The sequence below is a fragment of the Bos indicus genome, chromosome 15 (assembly GCF_029378745.1).
Source record: "Bos indicus isolate NIAB-ARS_2022 breed Sahiwal x Tharparkar chromosome 15, NIAB-ARS_B.indTharparkar_mat_pri_1.0, whole genome shotgun sequence".
NCBI classification, from domain to species: domain Eukaryota; kingdom Metazoa; phylum Chordata; class Mammalia; order Artiodactyla; family Bovidae; genus Bos; species Bos indicus.
In genome coordinates this window covers 45,588,114-45,604,247 of record NC_091774.1, presented here as the reverse complement: position 1 = coordinate 45,604,247, position 16,134 = coordinate 45,588,114, and the positions used below count along the sequence as shown (strand labels likewise).

Sequence of the window (16,134 nt, the reverse complement as noted above, 5' to 3'; positions counted from 1 at the left end):
AACTTTATAAATCTAGCAAAAAAAAAAAAAAAAACTACTCTTCTAATATTTAAGTACTGTTTAAACAATGATTGACTATTTTCCCTTAAACATTTCAAACTAAGGTCACAAGTTGTTATGTCAAACATTTCAAATATCTAACACAGTAGGTGTTAAACCAAATTGTTCTCAAGGAATATTAACTCTTATAATGTTAATAAATAAAATCTTATACATTTAGCTTAAATTACTTTGAGCATTTCAGCATCTTAAAAATCAAACTCAGGACTTCCCTGGCAGCTCAGTGGTAAAACATCCACCTGCCAATACAGGAGACATGAGTTCAGTCCGTGATCCAGGAACATCCCAAATGCCACTTAGCAACTAAGCCCATGCACCTCAACTATTGAGCCACTGCCCTAGAGCCTGGAAGCTGCAACTGCTGAGTCTACCCCATCTAGAAAGGAGCTCCCACCTCGGGCAACTAGAGAAGAGCCTGTGCAGCAACAGAGAAGCAGCAAAGTCAATATTAAATAAATAAAATCTTTGAAAAATCAAATTCATAAATTTAGTATATTGGATTTTCCTAAACATTGGAATATTATTGACTATAAATTTAGCAAGTTAAGTTCTCCTAAATATGTGCACTAAAATCATAAATCTGGTAAATTTCTACTATACCATTTCATTAACCATTGACCTTAAAAGCATAAACAAAGCAAAATTGTGCTATTGTACTCAAATAAATATAACTTACACAAAAGCATCAATTCATCATTTGTAATTCTTGTTTGTTACATCTTTCTGGCATTACAAAGTTACTATTCCTAATGACAGGAATAGAATTATCTCTTCAAGTCCTCTACAGTGACTGAGATTACCCAAGATCTGAGTTCCAAATTACAAAGACAGGATACCTGTGCCAGGACCTGGGATGGGCATGGTTGCCTCCCAGGGAGGTTTCACCACAGCTGTTCATTAACAAGGGCAGTATGTTCTCCTGATTGGTTTCTCCTAGCTGCATTGCCAGCAAGAGACTTCTTAGGCTTTCTTTATTTATTGCTGTGCTGGGTCTTTCTTAGCGTGCACAGGCTTCTCATTGTGGTCGCGTCTCGTTGCAGAGCACAGGCTCTAGGCTCTCAGGCTTCAGTAGTTACAGCAGTAGTTGCAACACATGGGCATGGGATTCTCTAGGCAACAATACTAGAATGGGTTTCCAGTCCCTTCTCCAGGGGATCTTCCCAACCCAGGAATCGAACCTGGATCTCTGGCATTGCAGGCAGACTCTTTACTGTTGGAGCCACAGGGAAGCCTGCCTTGAAAAGTAGATTCTTAACCACTGGACCATCAGGGAAATCCTCATCCTCAGACTTTTGAAGTGGAATTTTATTGCTCAATCTAGTGTGTCACATATATCCTAAGACCCTTTCAACATTAACCCTCACCCAATTTTTTTATCATAACTTTTTTCTTCCTTCTCTGATTTGAGTAGATGGAGCTACCACTGCACACGCATGCACACACACATACACAGGCGTGTAGCACTTAGCAGTTACAAATGAGCTTCTTGATGAGACTTCATTTACTTTCCCTTTTCTTTCTCATCAGCCTTAGTTCTCAAGTCATCTACTGACAACTGTGAGCTCTTCAAGAGAAGGGTGTGTATTGGTCATCTTTGTGTTTCTAGTGCCTGGTGCTCAGTAAATGCTTGTGGGACAAATTAAGAATAAATGTACTGAATGTAAACTTGGAGTAACCAACCCCAAAAGTCCTCTTCATCAACTGGAATAAGTTTTTCCTTGCAGCAGTTCCCTAACTTGCCCCTTCATCTGAAAAGCCATGACAACGGTCTTCTTATCTTTTGAACAACGCCACACTTATAGCCCTTGCTTCTTTTTTCTGATGAATCCCTCTTAGTAACAGCCTGTATGTCACACATGTCACCATTCACCGCCTTCCCTTCAAGGTTGACTTGACAGTGGATCTTAACACTTTCCTACGAACTCTGGACTGTTCAGGATTCCTTTCTGAACAGAGATTCCTTTTTAGAAGGGCACCATAATGGAGTTGGCATTCAAGGTGTCATAATTTGCTGTCCCAGGCACAGGACCTAAGAGCACACATTTGGATCCATACACATATGATGGCAGATCCTGGCTCTGCCATTTACAACCTTTGTTGTTGTTTGGCTTTTCTCAGACTCAGTTACCTTTGTAAGAAAAAAAAAAAAGCAATTTAACATCTATCACAGAGGGTCAAGGCAAGGACTGAACAAGATAAGGTTTGCAAATCTCTTAGGGCAAAGCAGGGTGCTTGAGTGCTCACTAAATAGTAATTAATACCCAAATGGATGCTTCCGTTTTCTGTCTTTGGCCCCAGTCACCTGGCTGGGTTTGATCCCTGGGTTGGGAAGATCCCCTGAAGAAGGAAATAGCAACCCACTCCAATATTCTTGCCTGGAGATTCCATGGACAGAGGAGCCTGGCAGGCTCCAGTTGCAAAGTGTTGGACACGACTGAGCAACTAACACGCATACACACACACCTGGCTGGAAATGCAGTTACCTTCACACTTTCTTTAACATGCTGATTCTTCAAGAGGCAAAGGAAAGTGAAGACAGCCCTCCTTGGGGAAATTGAAAAGGGAAGACTCAGATTTTAAGCGGGCAGGGGATGGTGTTTCTTCATATATTTGCAGATCTGTGTTAAGTAATAAATAAGCAAAATCCCAAGATTTTTATGCTTTTTAAATAAAATTTTAAAGTACAAGTTTAACAGTTTTAAGTACAATAAGATTGAATCATGTAATGAGTCACTTCAATTTTCAACAGGCTTCCTATTTCAAAGCCCTTAGATACTTCCTGTAATCAAAACCCATTTTCCAATTCACAGGCAGATATTATCTAATGATCCACTCAATCTTTTCATGTTCTTAATTTGGGGTCAGTCTCAATGGCCTGACTCACATCAGCTGTCATTTTTGTGATCGAAATGTCACTTCACATTACAGTTTTCATCGGGACAGTTCTCATCTTTGGTTTCAATTCAATTTCATTCAAATCAAATCCATATGTCTCAGGACAATTGAATTTGCTTAAAATCCCCTCTGTTCAGATAAGACTGTAACCACCACTTCCTGTTGATGCTACTGAAGTTCCTAATACCTTCTAAACACCTGGTACTGCCTGATAACAAGGACGCTGCTTTTCTTCTGCCCCTGGTCCTGACACCGGCACTGAAACCAGCCACACAGCCTCATGGCCACCAGAGCTCGAACCATCACTGCTGTCTCTGGTCTGGATGCCACAGTCTCCACCACCCCATCCCACCACCACCCCTGCTGGGTCAGTGCTCTTCTAAACTGTAGAAAAATCTTTCCTCATACCTCATTTATTAGAAATCTTGGCTAGGTAACCACTTATTAGGTTATAAGTGTTTAGAAAAGTATTATTTGCTTTTTGGGTTTTTTTTGTTTGTTTGTTTGACATTGGTTGAGTTTTTCAAGTCTTCCACAGCACAGACAAAAGGAACTGAGCCACAGCACAATCCACCCATGGCATACTCAAAATTTTATATTTAATCAGTCAGTTTCTGAGCAGATTGTGTTAAAAATATTCAGCTGTAATGATTATTTCATGTATTTGTCTATTTTTCATTTGTTCTCTTTTTGAAGAAAAAATGCTAAGATTCCTGGTAGAAGTGACCATACCCCTCCACCAAATGTGTTGAAACTTCTTTATCCCTTCGTCTTGTGGGCTGGCAGACTTCATCTTGTGGGCTGGCACTCTGGGGACTTAGTGGCACTGTTCAGAGTAGGGAAACAAGGATGCTGAGATCAGGCAGGATCAGGACCCAGAAAATTCACCCAGCTGAAGAAGGGGTAGACCAGTAGGGCCCTCCGCAGTATTCCCAGGGGCTGAGTTTGAGTCACATAACAAAATTCACCAAGTGACCAAAGCCCAGCTAAAGAGGTCATCTTGGAGCTGTGCTGTGATTTGGCCATTGGCAGCATGGCCTCTGCTGGTAGTATTCCTGGGTATGGGGACTGGTAAAAAAAAAATGGGCTGAGGTCATAGCCCAGCCCTCTATACATGCCTTAGGCAACAAACCAGATGCAAAAGTAGTCCAAGAGGCTGAATGTTTAGGAAGAGCTCTACCCAAAGCAGTCTGAAGGGACTCTGCAGATGAAGAAATGAAACTAAGGTCATAATGGGGAAGGATGGGATCGAGAACTGAAGGGACAAGTGAGATACATATGCAGGCCACTGGCCAGGGCAATCCAGAGAAATGGAATAAGAAGGTGGGAAGCTGTAAGTGGAATACAGCACCTGCTGCATGCTACTATCTTGGACTAGGGTTTCTTAAAATTGCCCCATCTGGCTAGGTTCAGAGTATCTAGAAAACCAAGACGGAAGCTCAGATGTATAGACTGAACTTGTACAGTGCACTTAGAAATTATGCAATTGCTAAAGCTTCCACTTTTTATTTAATTTCATTTTAAAAGATTTTTAATTTGTGTAGTTGATTTACAATGTTGTGTTTTTTTGGTGTATAGTAAAGTGATTCAGTTTACATATATTCTTCATATTCTTTTCCCTTATGGTTTATTGTTGGATATTGAACGTAGTTCCCTGTGCTATATAGTAGGACCTTATTCTTCTCTATTTTATGTACAGTAGTTTGTATCTGCGAATCCCAAACTCCTAATTTATCCCTCTCTAACCCCCTTTCCTTTGTTTCTATGTCTGTGAGTCTGTTTCTGTTTTGTAGATCAATTCATTTGTGTCATATTTTAGATTCTACATATAAGTGATATCTTGTATTTATCTTTGTGAACATGCACTTAGTATGATAATCTCTGAGTCCTCTATGTTGCTGAAAATGGCATTATTTCAATCTTTTTTTTTTGGTCAAGTTGTATTCCTGTGTGTGTATCACATCTTCTTTATCCATTCATCTGTTGATGGACATTTATGTTCCTTCTATGTCTTGGGTATTGTAAATACTGTGAAGCTTAAACTAGTTAGAAGTCTTGGGATCAAATTCCAGCTCCGATAACATGACTTTGGGAAAATTAATCTCTCTACATCCCTGTATCCTTCAGTAAAGAGCTTCAGACGGTTCTTTTAAGGGTTTGTAAAGTTCATATCACTATAGTTAATCAAAAACTGAAGGCATGTGGCCGCCCTGGCTAATATCAGCACACTAATTCCAGACCACATGGCATTCATTGGTGGGCCTGAGCCTGTTGATGGCTTGCCTTCCTGATAAGAAAAGATTCAGGAACTGGCAAGCTGCCCTGCAGGTATGAGTCTCACAGCTGACAAAAGGGCTTTTGGGAACCAGCACCTAATGTGGATGGTGGGTTGGGAAGTAGAGCCAATTGGAGGGTGCTCCAGAGTATCTGGGAACTTTTGTTGTATTTGAATCACAATATAGGGGAAGTATCCATTCACATTTTCCTCCTTATCCAGAGAATAATATCCTTTCCCAGGGGTATGGGTATGCCCACACCCATGCACACACTTCAGAGCCAAAGGCCAGAGACAGACTCGTTTTCCTTCTTCCGGGTACCCTCTGGCTTGTGTTACCTTCTGTGATGGCCTCACACATGAACATTTGATCTTTGAAATGCACTCCAGACATTCCAGTTTGAGAATGTTTGCAGCTCTCCTATGGTTTACATGTTTGATTTTTGTTATTGCTGTGTCCATGGAAGTAACTGCAGTTTTCTTTCTCTCTGTAACTGCAGCATTAATACTCTTAGTCTGTATTGGAAGATGCCCTGAGTTTAAATTAAGTTGAATGCTGGGCTGAGTGTGACTCACAAGAGTTCCTCCTACTCTTAAGTCTGGGGCTCCAGTCAAAGAGCCCATCCTCACAGCTTGAGAACAGGGAAGGTATGTCACCCCACGCAGACCCTCTGCTCCCCAGTCTTCTTAATTTCTCCTACTCCACTCCTCACACCACATTCTGATAGTTCCTTCAATGCCATTTCCTGCCTCTGCACAGGCTCTTTCCTCTGCCCACAGTGGCCTTCCCTCTTTCACTCCTGATGACCTCCTCTTCAGCCAAAATGGCCCAGCTCAAGACATCCTTATGGTCCTCTCTATAGACCTCAGTCCCCTCAAAGTTAGCTCTTCTCTCCTCTTTGCTCCTACACATTTTACACATATCTCTGTTGTTCAGCTTCTCATGTTGTAATAATATCTCCCACTGTGAGCTCTTTGAAAGCAGGATATGTGTCTTCCTCATGGTATCTCTATCAACAGAATCTGTCACAGTGCCTGGCACTTGTCTGATACACATTAAAAACATATGGATGACAGACATAGAAGACAAACATGGTTACCAAAGGGAAAGGGGAGAGGGATAAACTGGGAATTTGGAATGAACAGATACACGCTAGCATATATAAACAAGGAACTACTATTAGCACAGGGAACTATATTCAATTATAATAACCTATAATGGAAAAAAATCTGAAAAAGAACATATATAAATATGCATAACTGAATCATTTTGCTATATATTTGAAACATTATAAATAAACTATACTTCAATTTAAAAAACAAAGGAAATATTTTTGTGTATGGTGAGAGGGTGTATTCTAACTTCATTGATTTATGTGCTTTCAATTTTCCAAACATCACTTGCTAAAAAGTGTTTTTTTCACTTTGTATATTCTTGCCTCCTTTGTCAAAGATTAACTGAGCATAGGTGTGTGACTGCCCTGGTGGCTCAGATGGTAAAGCGCCTTGCTTACAATGCGGGAGACCTGGGTTCAATCCCTGGGTCGGGAAGATCCTCTGGAGAAGGAAATGGCAACCCACTCCAGTACTCTTGCCTGGAAAATCCCATAGACAGATGAGCATGGTGGGCTACAGTTGTATATTCACCTTGTATATTCTTGCTTCCTTTGTCAAAGATTAACTGAGCATAGGTGTGTGGGTTTATTAATATTTCTGGGCTCTCTATTCTGTTCCATTTACTCATATGTCTGTTTTTGTGTAAATACCTTGCTGTTTTGATTACTGTGGCTTTGCAGTATTGTCTGGATTCAAAATGGCTTAAAGACATAAATATAAGACCTGACACCATAAAATACCTAGAAGAGATCATACACAAAACATTCTCTGACAAAAATCATAAAAGTTTTCTTAGGTCAGTCAACCAAGGCAGTAGAAATAAAAACAAAAATAAACAGATGTGACCTAATCAAAATTATAAGCTTTTGCACAGCAAAGGAAACCACAGACAAAAAAAAAAAAAAAAAAGGAAAGACAGTGTATAGAATGGAGAGAATATCTGCAAACAATGTGACCAACAAAGTCTTAATTTCCAAATATACAGCTTATGTAACTCAACAACAAAAAACCAAACAATCCAATCAAAAAGTGGACAGAAGAACTAAATAGACATTTCTCCAAAGGCCAATAGGCACATGAAAAGATGCTTAACATTGTTAATTATTAAAAAATGCAAATCAAAATTACAATGAGGTAGCACAATGGCAACCCACTCCAGTACTGTTGCCTGGAAAATCCCATGGACGGAGGAGCCTGGTAGGCTGCACTCCATGGGGTCGCCAAGAGTCGGATACGACTGAGCGACTTCACTTTCACTTTTCACTTTCATGCATTGGAGAAGGAAATGGCAACCCAGTCCAGTGTTCTTGCCTGGAGAATCCCAAGGATGGCAGAACCTGGTGGGCTGCTGTCTATGGGGTCGCACAGAGTCGGACATGACTGAAGTGACTTAGCAGCAGCAGCAACCACCTCCTAACAGTCAGAAGGGCCATCATTAAAAAGTCTACAAATAACAGATGCTGGAGAGGATGTGGAGAGAAAGTAATCGTCTTTCACTGTTGGTGGGAGTGTAAGTTGATGTAGCCATTGTAAAAAAACCATATGGAGTCTCCTCAAGAAAACTAAAAAAAGAACTAACATATGGTCCAGCAATCCCACTTCTGGGCATTTATCCAGACAGATTTCTAATTCAAATATATACGTGCACTCCTGTGTTCATAGTAGCACCATTCACAATAGCAAAGACATGGAAGCAGCCTAAACGTCCATCAACAGATGAATGGGTAAAGAAGATGTGGTACATATATACAATGGAATATTACTTGACCATAAAAAAGAATAAAATAATGCTGGACCTAGAGATTGTCATACTGAGTGAAGTAAGTCAGGCAAAGAAGAACATATATCATATGACTTCCCTTATGTATGGTAAAAAAAAAAAAAATTGATACAAATGAACTTGGTTACAAAACATAAAGAGACTCACAGACTTAGAAAACAAACTTATGGTTGCTGGGGGGCAGAAGAGGGATAGTTAGGGGGTTGGGGATGGGTAGGTACACACTATTTAAAATGGATAACCAACCAGGAACTACTGCACAGCACATAGAGCTCTTGTTATGTGGCAGCCTGGATGGGAGGAAAGTTTGGGGAAGCACTGGATACATACATATATATGGATAAGTCCCTTTGCTATTCATCTGAAATCTAAAACATTGTTAACTGGCTATACCCAAAAACAGAATTAAACAAAAAATAAAGTAAAAAAAGAACAAGACATGGCACATATATGCAGTGGAATACTACTCAGCTTTAAAAAAAGAATGCAGTAATGCCATTGGCAGCAACATGGAGAACGACTCCATGTTCTCATATTATCATATTAAGTAAGGTAAGTCAGAAAGACAAATATGTGATGCCACTTATATGTGGAATCTAAAATATGACACAAATGAATCAATCTGTGAAATAGAATCATGGACATAGAGAACAGACTGATGGTTGCCAAGACAGGGAGGACAGGCTGGCGGGGTTGGGAGAGGGGTGGAGTGGGAGGTTGAGGTTAGCAGATGTAAACTTTTCTATATAGGGTGGATAAACAACAGACTCCTACTGTATAGCACAGAGAACTATATTCAGTGTCCTATGATAAACCATAATGGAAAAGAACACTTTAAAAAGAATGTGTAACAGAACAGCTTTGCTGTTTAGCAAAAATGAAGACAACATTCTAAATCAACTGTACTTCAATTAAAAAGAGAAAACTGAAATAAAATATATTTATATGAATGAAAACCAAAGCATTCTTTTTGTTTCTTTTTCCTACAGAAACGATGACTGTGGGTAAGAGGACCACTTATGTCAAGAACCCAATAGGACCACCATCTTACAGAGATCTTCAGTAACTTTTCCCATCCAACAACATCCAGATGACTCTAGTGACCAAATGCTCAGCTGTAAACACAGCAATAACTGGCCCTCTTTCCAGGTTGGGTTTGCTGAACGTGGATGGTCCAGCCATCTTCAGGTGGCCTAAGGTGGTGTGCTGTAGGGGAAGCACATCTCTTCTGGCCAAGAATCAAGACTGGACTGTGGAAGAACCGCCTGACACAGTGAGAGTACTAAAGCACCTAGTGCCAGGACTCGCAATGATTAACACGGGGCCCTTGGTGAGGGGTTCACAGCAGCTGCCCCGGCAGTGTCACTCTGACATGGTGTTTTGCTTGAAGGCCCTGGAACGACAGAGTATCTTAAAATCTATCCAGGTGCTAAGTAGGCAGCAGATCTAATTCACACTGGACTACTACTGAGCTAATAACTATCTCCAGAAAATAATTTCACCCAAGAAGTACTCCAGCTTTGCAAAGAATAGCCCCAGGAGAGTAATAGGATAAGCAGGCCATTACCCTGGAAAAAATCGAGTGCAAAGCGGTCTAGTTCACAGCAAATTCACTGCCTACTCCCTTGTCTGTGGCAGTGAGTACCAGTTAATTGTGGCCCTCTCTTCTGCTAAACCCAGAGTCAGAATCCCCAGCACTGTTTTCAGAATAGCCAGCAGCCACTTCCTTTCAACTGGTATTGGCAAGTAGAATGAAAGTTCATTGTCTTCCCTGTTAGAGAGGCATGCATCTCAATGGCATAGGCATCTGAAATACCCTTTCCCAGGTACATTTGTCTTCTAAGGGAAGAACCTCAGAAACAGATGTACCATTGAGTGAGCTGAGTTCGTGAAGAAATGACACAGCTGGTCCCTGATTGAAGGCACAGCTTTGGGGGCCTTCTTGGCCTGAGTGCCTTCTGGGTATTTCCATATGCAACAGCCCAGAGGCATAGCCTTGGGCAACCACAGACAGGTTTCCTTTCCTTTCCAGATACATATATCACATTCATGGCACTTGGGGAATGGAAGTACCTACTAGAGTGAAGGTCAAGGGCTCTCCCCGGGTATCACATCCATTACTCAGCATCCTTTGTGACCACATCAGCCAACCCACTGCCAGCTGTGTTCCACATCCTCCTTGCTTCTGCTTCTATACAAATGAAACCAAAGGTCTCAGCATGCCCTGAGGCTGGGGGTGTTACCTAGTGATCCTCTCTTCCCCAACATTGGTGTGAGGTATCCCGCCCATACATTTGCACCATTTCTCCAAGGTAGCATTTCTCTTTCATACAGTCTCTCTGCAAAAGAATCCGTAGTTGGGCTGTAGTTTACCTTCCTGGGAAACTCGTTATCTTCATTTGAATTAACACTTCCATACAGGATTAACTGGGTAGAAGCACGGACTAGGCAGGTCTTCAGAAAGTTCTTGTTGCCAAGGCTGCCTGGTACAAGAAACTACCTTGATGTCAAATCTTAAAAGGATGGAGATCTTTGGTTGTATGAGGCAGCGTTACTACGTTCCAGCTTCACATGTTCCCCAGCCTGTGTATTCCATTTCCATCTCTGATTTGCTTTCAGCCTCGAAAATTGACAGGGAACCCAGGGTTCTGCCTATGTCTGCTGACATGAGAAGAATTCAGTTTCTTTGCCCAAGGTTCCCCTCTGCCTATTCCTCCACATTCAGACATCTTCCATCATACCAGTGTTTAGAACCAAAGCATGAAGGACTAGTGCCAGCAAGATAGTCAGCAGAAATATTATCTCTAGATCCTGGCAGATGAGCCCAGAAAGGTGGTCCCAGAGAAACCAGACTGGCCCCAGTAGATATCAGGCAGCCATCCCAATAAGCTTTGACTTGTCCTTGGGATGGGGAGCCTTGGTAGGAGATCCTGGGGTAGCTGAGCCTATTGTTCCCCTGCTCTCAAGATCTTCCTGCCTCGAGGGCTGAGTATGCCACTGGCTTGCTGGTATGAAATAGAAGGTGACTTTAATAAGGGCCAGCAGGCAAGTGGCTTGTATCTGGAAAGCTTTGCCTAGCAGTCCAGCTGTGGCCAGAGGCTGGTTATAAATTTGAACTCCCTGAGCCCATCTGCAACTCTGCCTCTGTTCTCTTGTATTCTGTTTGGTTTCCCTTTAGTTTCCTAGTAAATGTTCCTTTTGAAAAATTCCAACCTTGTTTCATTGAACTCGGGGGGAAGGGGAGTCTCCATTGTCTTTTCCAGAATAGAGAAGGAAATTAAAGTATCATCTTAAAAAAAAAAATATGGTAATGTCAGTGGAAAGGGATACACCCTGGTTGGATCTTTGGAACAGACCTTCAGAAAAGCTGGTTCCAAGATATGAGGAGAAACCCAGTGTCTCCCTCTGCCACCTGGCCCTGATTCTGAGCCCATTCCTCTCACTGGCTTTGTCTTCAAGGAAACCTGCCTTGGATGCCTGTTGCTGCAAAAGCATCGTTGCAGCCAGTGAACTGGGCACATTTCACAGACAATGTGATATCCAGGAAGTATACTGGTGCGTGACGAGGGGAGAAATAATGGAGGGGAGGGAAAGGACTATTTCTACAGTGTGGATATTTTCAAAATGCTCCCAATAGTCATGACTCTAAATGGAATGATTTAGCCCTCATGGCCATTGGTGGAACTACATTTCATATGAAGAGAAGAAAGGCATACTCTCATACTTACGTCAATGAGACTGACAAAAGATAGATATGGAAAATGCCTGGTTATCTTCATGGCCATCCTGTCCTACAATGGTGGGTGTTCCAAGTATCTATTGCTGCACAGCAAAGCACTTCAAAGCTTAGTGGTTTAAATAGCAAGTCATTATCTTTCATGATTCTGTGGGTTAGCAGAGGTTAGGTGATTGCTCGCTCTTGGAGTCTCGGGGTTGCTATCAGATGGCAGCTGAGACTGGTATCATCTGAATGCCAGACTGGGCAGGATATCCTTAGCGGACTCTGCATCCATGTGCGGCTCCTCCATTGGGACAGCAAGAACAGCTGAAGGCTGATTGGGCGCCTCTCTGCACATAGTCTCTCCACGTGGTTAGCTTGTGCTTCCTCACAACATGGAGGTCTTTAGGCAATCAGACTTGTTACGGAGTGGCTGGCTTCTCCCAGAGTCAATGTGGCAATGTCCCAGGAGATGTTGCAAGGCTCTTCTAAATAACCTCAGAAGTAACACAGGGTCATTCCCACCACAGACTATGGGTCAAGAGCAAGTCATAGGGCCAGCCTAGATTCAATAGAAAGGAATTACCAAAGAAGGAAATACCAGAAAGCGTGGCTCATCAGTGCCACTTTGGAGATAGTGGGGATAGGACTGGAGGGGGAGGGATTCCTGGATTGCTGTCACTTTAAAAACACATGCATTAGTTAACATGCGTGAAGCGGGTGTAATAAGGGGCAGAGGAGAAGGGGAAGGGCTATCCATGAATACTTCAAGAAAGCATAAGCCGAAGAAAAGTGAATAGTTGTGACTGAAACAGTTTATAATGTCATAAGAAAGCCTGGAGGAAGATTGTAATTCTAGTGATTGTTCAAGAGCTTGAGTGGAATGCTTTTTCCCCCTCATCTTTACTGCCAAAGTAAAAGTGCAAACAAGACATTCCCATGCTTGGGAACATACTTAGAAATGAAAATGCAAAGTATATGAGCAGAGGTTGTTTGCCCCTTTTCTTAAGACTTCAGAGAGAATCACTGAAGGTTGGAAAGAGGGAACTTATCAAATCTAGTCTAAGCATCCCTCTGCCAGTTGTCCGCTGGCACGAGGTCCTCACGTGGCTACTGTTGCCGCGGTGCCTTCTCCACTCCGCCCCTCCCTCTCCTGCAGCGGTCCTGCTGTATGGAGTAATCAGAGTCAGTCCACTGCTCTTCCCTCCACCCTGGGCTCCTCCTAACTCAGCCACCTTGCCAGAACTTGCAAAGTTATAGAAACGGCTTAATGAACTGAGAAAAGGATGTTACTGTGGATGCGTGTATGGCCAAAAACAATGTCTGCGACTTGTATGTGGATCCTGAGAATTCTGCAGCCCATTTAGCTGCCCATGGCCACCATTGCTCTGATGGTCACTGAGGGTTATGAGAGTGTCCAGCCTGGGAGGGTCCTAGAATGCCACCCACACTCAAGCCAGAGAGGATGGACACTTGCTTTACTGTCCCATTCTAGATCCCTGTGAAAAATATCTCTCATACACTAGATTCCTGAGCACAACGAGAGGCTGAGTGGCCAGTGAGCCTTCTCTGAGTCTCTAGTTTTCTCACTGACAGGGCCTTCCAAGTCTCTTCCCCCTTCAATTCTTAGGGCCCAAGAGAGGCCATAAACCCCTCACTGTCTTTTAACAACCACCTTAGGCACTTTCTTAACTGCAGATCCAGTGATGCCCACCACAAAGGTACTGCTTGGCACCTTATCTTCTCAGCCAGAGAATAGTCATGGGCAGTGTTCAGAGAATGCTAGTGTCTCTGAGATGCCCTTTCCAAAGAAGAGGCACAGAAGAGTGGAGCCCTACCATTGTAGCACAAGCTACTCTATCTTCTGTTCAACTGCATATCAAATAGGCTGACCTGCATGGAGAAAGTGAAATAGTAAAGCCCAGGAAAGACAGTAATCAGAAAAATCACCCCTGCAGTTGAGGAAATATCCCAGGGGAGACCTGCAGAGCACTCCAAGGCAAATAGGGGGAAAAAAGAGGGTTGCTGTTACACTGTGAGCTGTGGAAGATGAGCCCTGGTCCTCTCCGCTAAGCCCAGATGTGAGGCGAAGGAAGCTCAGTCAGTGCCACGCGCCTGCCTCCACTGTTGATGATGTCAGTAGAGAGTTTCCCGTGAACAGATCACGGCTCTTCAGGGACAATGGCAGAGCCCACTTCTACCACTCAAGAGGCTGACTTGTCACCTGCTGCTTAGGTTCCCTGGACTTACAGCCTGTAAATTAAACCCGCAGTATGATCACTTCTCTCCCCTCACTCCCTAATGTCTTCTTGCTGTGTCCAGGAGCTCTGGGCACGGGAAGGAATAATGATCAAGATTGAAGAATGCCTCAGAGGATCAAGAGCCAGCCCTGAAGTCCCATACTTTGGCTAAGTTTCAATGGCATCAGGGTCCCCCATCTCATCCACAGGCCAGCTGATGAATTCTCATGTACCTCCTCCTGGTAGATAAGAGGCCAGAGAGACCTGGGCCACAGAGGCTGTCGCCCTAACTCACTGATGCTGCCTCTCCAAAGTCCATCATAAGATAGACTTCTCTGTGAAATGGATAAGCATTGCCAGACAATTTTTTAAAAACTATTTATCAATATGAAGATTATTGATAATACCACATCTTATAGTTTACAATGCATGGTATCATTTTTATCCATTTTAAAAATATTTTTGAAAATTCAAATTTTGATTCCAAATGATAAAAGTAGTACACACACACACACAAGTATCATCTTGGCTCGATACTAAAGTTATTGTAGTTATTTTAACAGTTATCCATTGCATTAAAGCTATTTCCAAACCAGCATTTGACATAGTAATATTGATGGGTTTTCCTATTAAGGAAACATCATCTCCAATACACTGACTTTTTCACAGTTTAGATAGAATTCTTTTTGCATGTCAACAGTATCTTGAATTTTCAAATAAAGACAATTTTCTAATTCACTAAACTCAAAGCTTTCAGATAATATTAAATTAATTTCTTCAAATACCTGAAGATACTTGTATTCAGGGCCTCAGAGATGAACATATGGACTATATAAACTGGTGAATGAATCTTCCAGAAACAAGTTTTACCTTCATCTCAAACAAGTAATGATTTTTTAAATACAAAGTTTTCCTCAAGAAATTTCTGAACTAATTAAATATTGTCTAAAATAGAGTTTTCAAGTGATCTTTACCTTCAAAGTGTGCTAGTAACTACAAGCAAGGTCAGAAATAAAGAAAAACATTGCCATAAACCATACCTTTCTTAGAGGCAAACAAATGTGCTCTCCCTGCCTGTGTGTCTGCAAACTCAGATGGGAACTCTGCGGAGGGCTCATTCGGCTTCTTGGATCCGAAAAGACTCATAAACTTTCTTAGACAAGCCACATTATGTCCCAACATTATGGTCAGTAATTTAAAATTTTGTTTTCTGCCTAGAAAGAGTGAATACAGAAATGTTTCATTGAGAATAAGACCCAGGAGGTCCTAGGCTAAGTAAGCCCTCTGGAAAAAAGAAGGTGTCTCAGCTACTGTGCAAAATGAAAGAGGAACACTAAATGCTATTTTCCAAGTTAGAACTCCTGGGGTTGAAAGCGTTTCAACCAAAGTAAATATTTTTCAAAAATATGTATTGATTTTATTTTGTTCTCTGCAAAGTGAAGTGTCACACTATCTTGAACAGCACTGATAGGTTTTGAAGTAATTGCATCTGTTTGAGTCACATTAACAAGAGGACATTTAAACTTTGCCTCCGGGTGTTTTCCACACTTGAAATCCTCAGGAAGCAGCCTGCTTGATGCTGGCCCTAACGAGTGCTGTTAACACCTGCTGACCCTTTCACGGTGACAACTCCCCAGCGGATGACCCCCCTCCACTCCACCAGCAGTCACTTAGCAGCTTCCACAAACCCAGGGGCTTCCGGGTCAAGATAATGCCATTCCAGCGGCAACTGCCGCTTGGTTTTGAGTCTCCCCACTCCGAAAGGTGACTCTCTTTTCTTCTTCCCCCAACAATTCGAAGCAAAGGAGAACGAACCTGTGTCACCAAACAGAAGCAGAACAAGGTCAACCACTGAGTGTGCGTGCAGGGGCTTGGGGGGAATTCTAGAGCCAGCCCAAATGCCATATTCTTTATTTTTTTGTATGTTTTAAGTTTATTGATCTTGAATTTTTAGGGGACATAAAGATGGAATTTCAAAGAACATAAGCAGTGGACTCAAAGGAAACCCAAGGGGGCTATATCTGTGACTTGAAAGAGTCATAAAACCAGA

The 16,134-nt window shown here is 42.2% G+C and overlaps 1 protein-coding gene across 2 annotated transcripts in view; it reads left to right on the top strand.

Moving 5' to 3' along the window:
• Positions 1–11,338, top strand: part of SYT9 (synaptotagmin 9) — a 218,832-nt gene extending 207,494 nt beyond the window's left edge. For both annotated transcript variants that reach the window (XR_011570866.1, XM_070803740.1), the window contains exon 7: positions 9,116–11,338. Coding sequence is in view for 1 of the 2 variants with exons in the window: in XM_070803740.1 (XP_070659841.1) it covers positions 9,116–9,124 (9 nt within the window). In the remaining variant the exon portion in view is untranslated. The remainder of the gene's footprint in view (positions 1–9,115) is intronic.
• Positions 11,339–16,134: the final 4,796 nt, after the last annotated feature.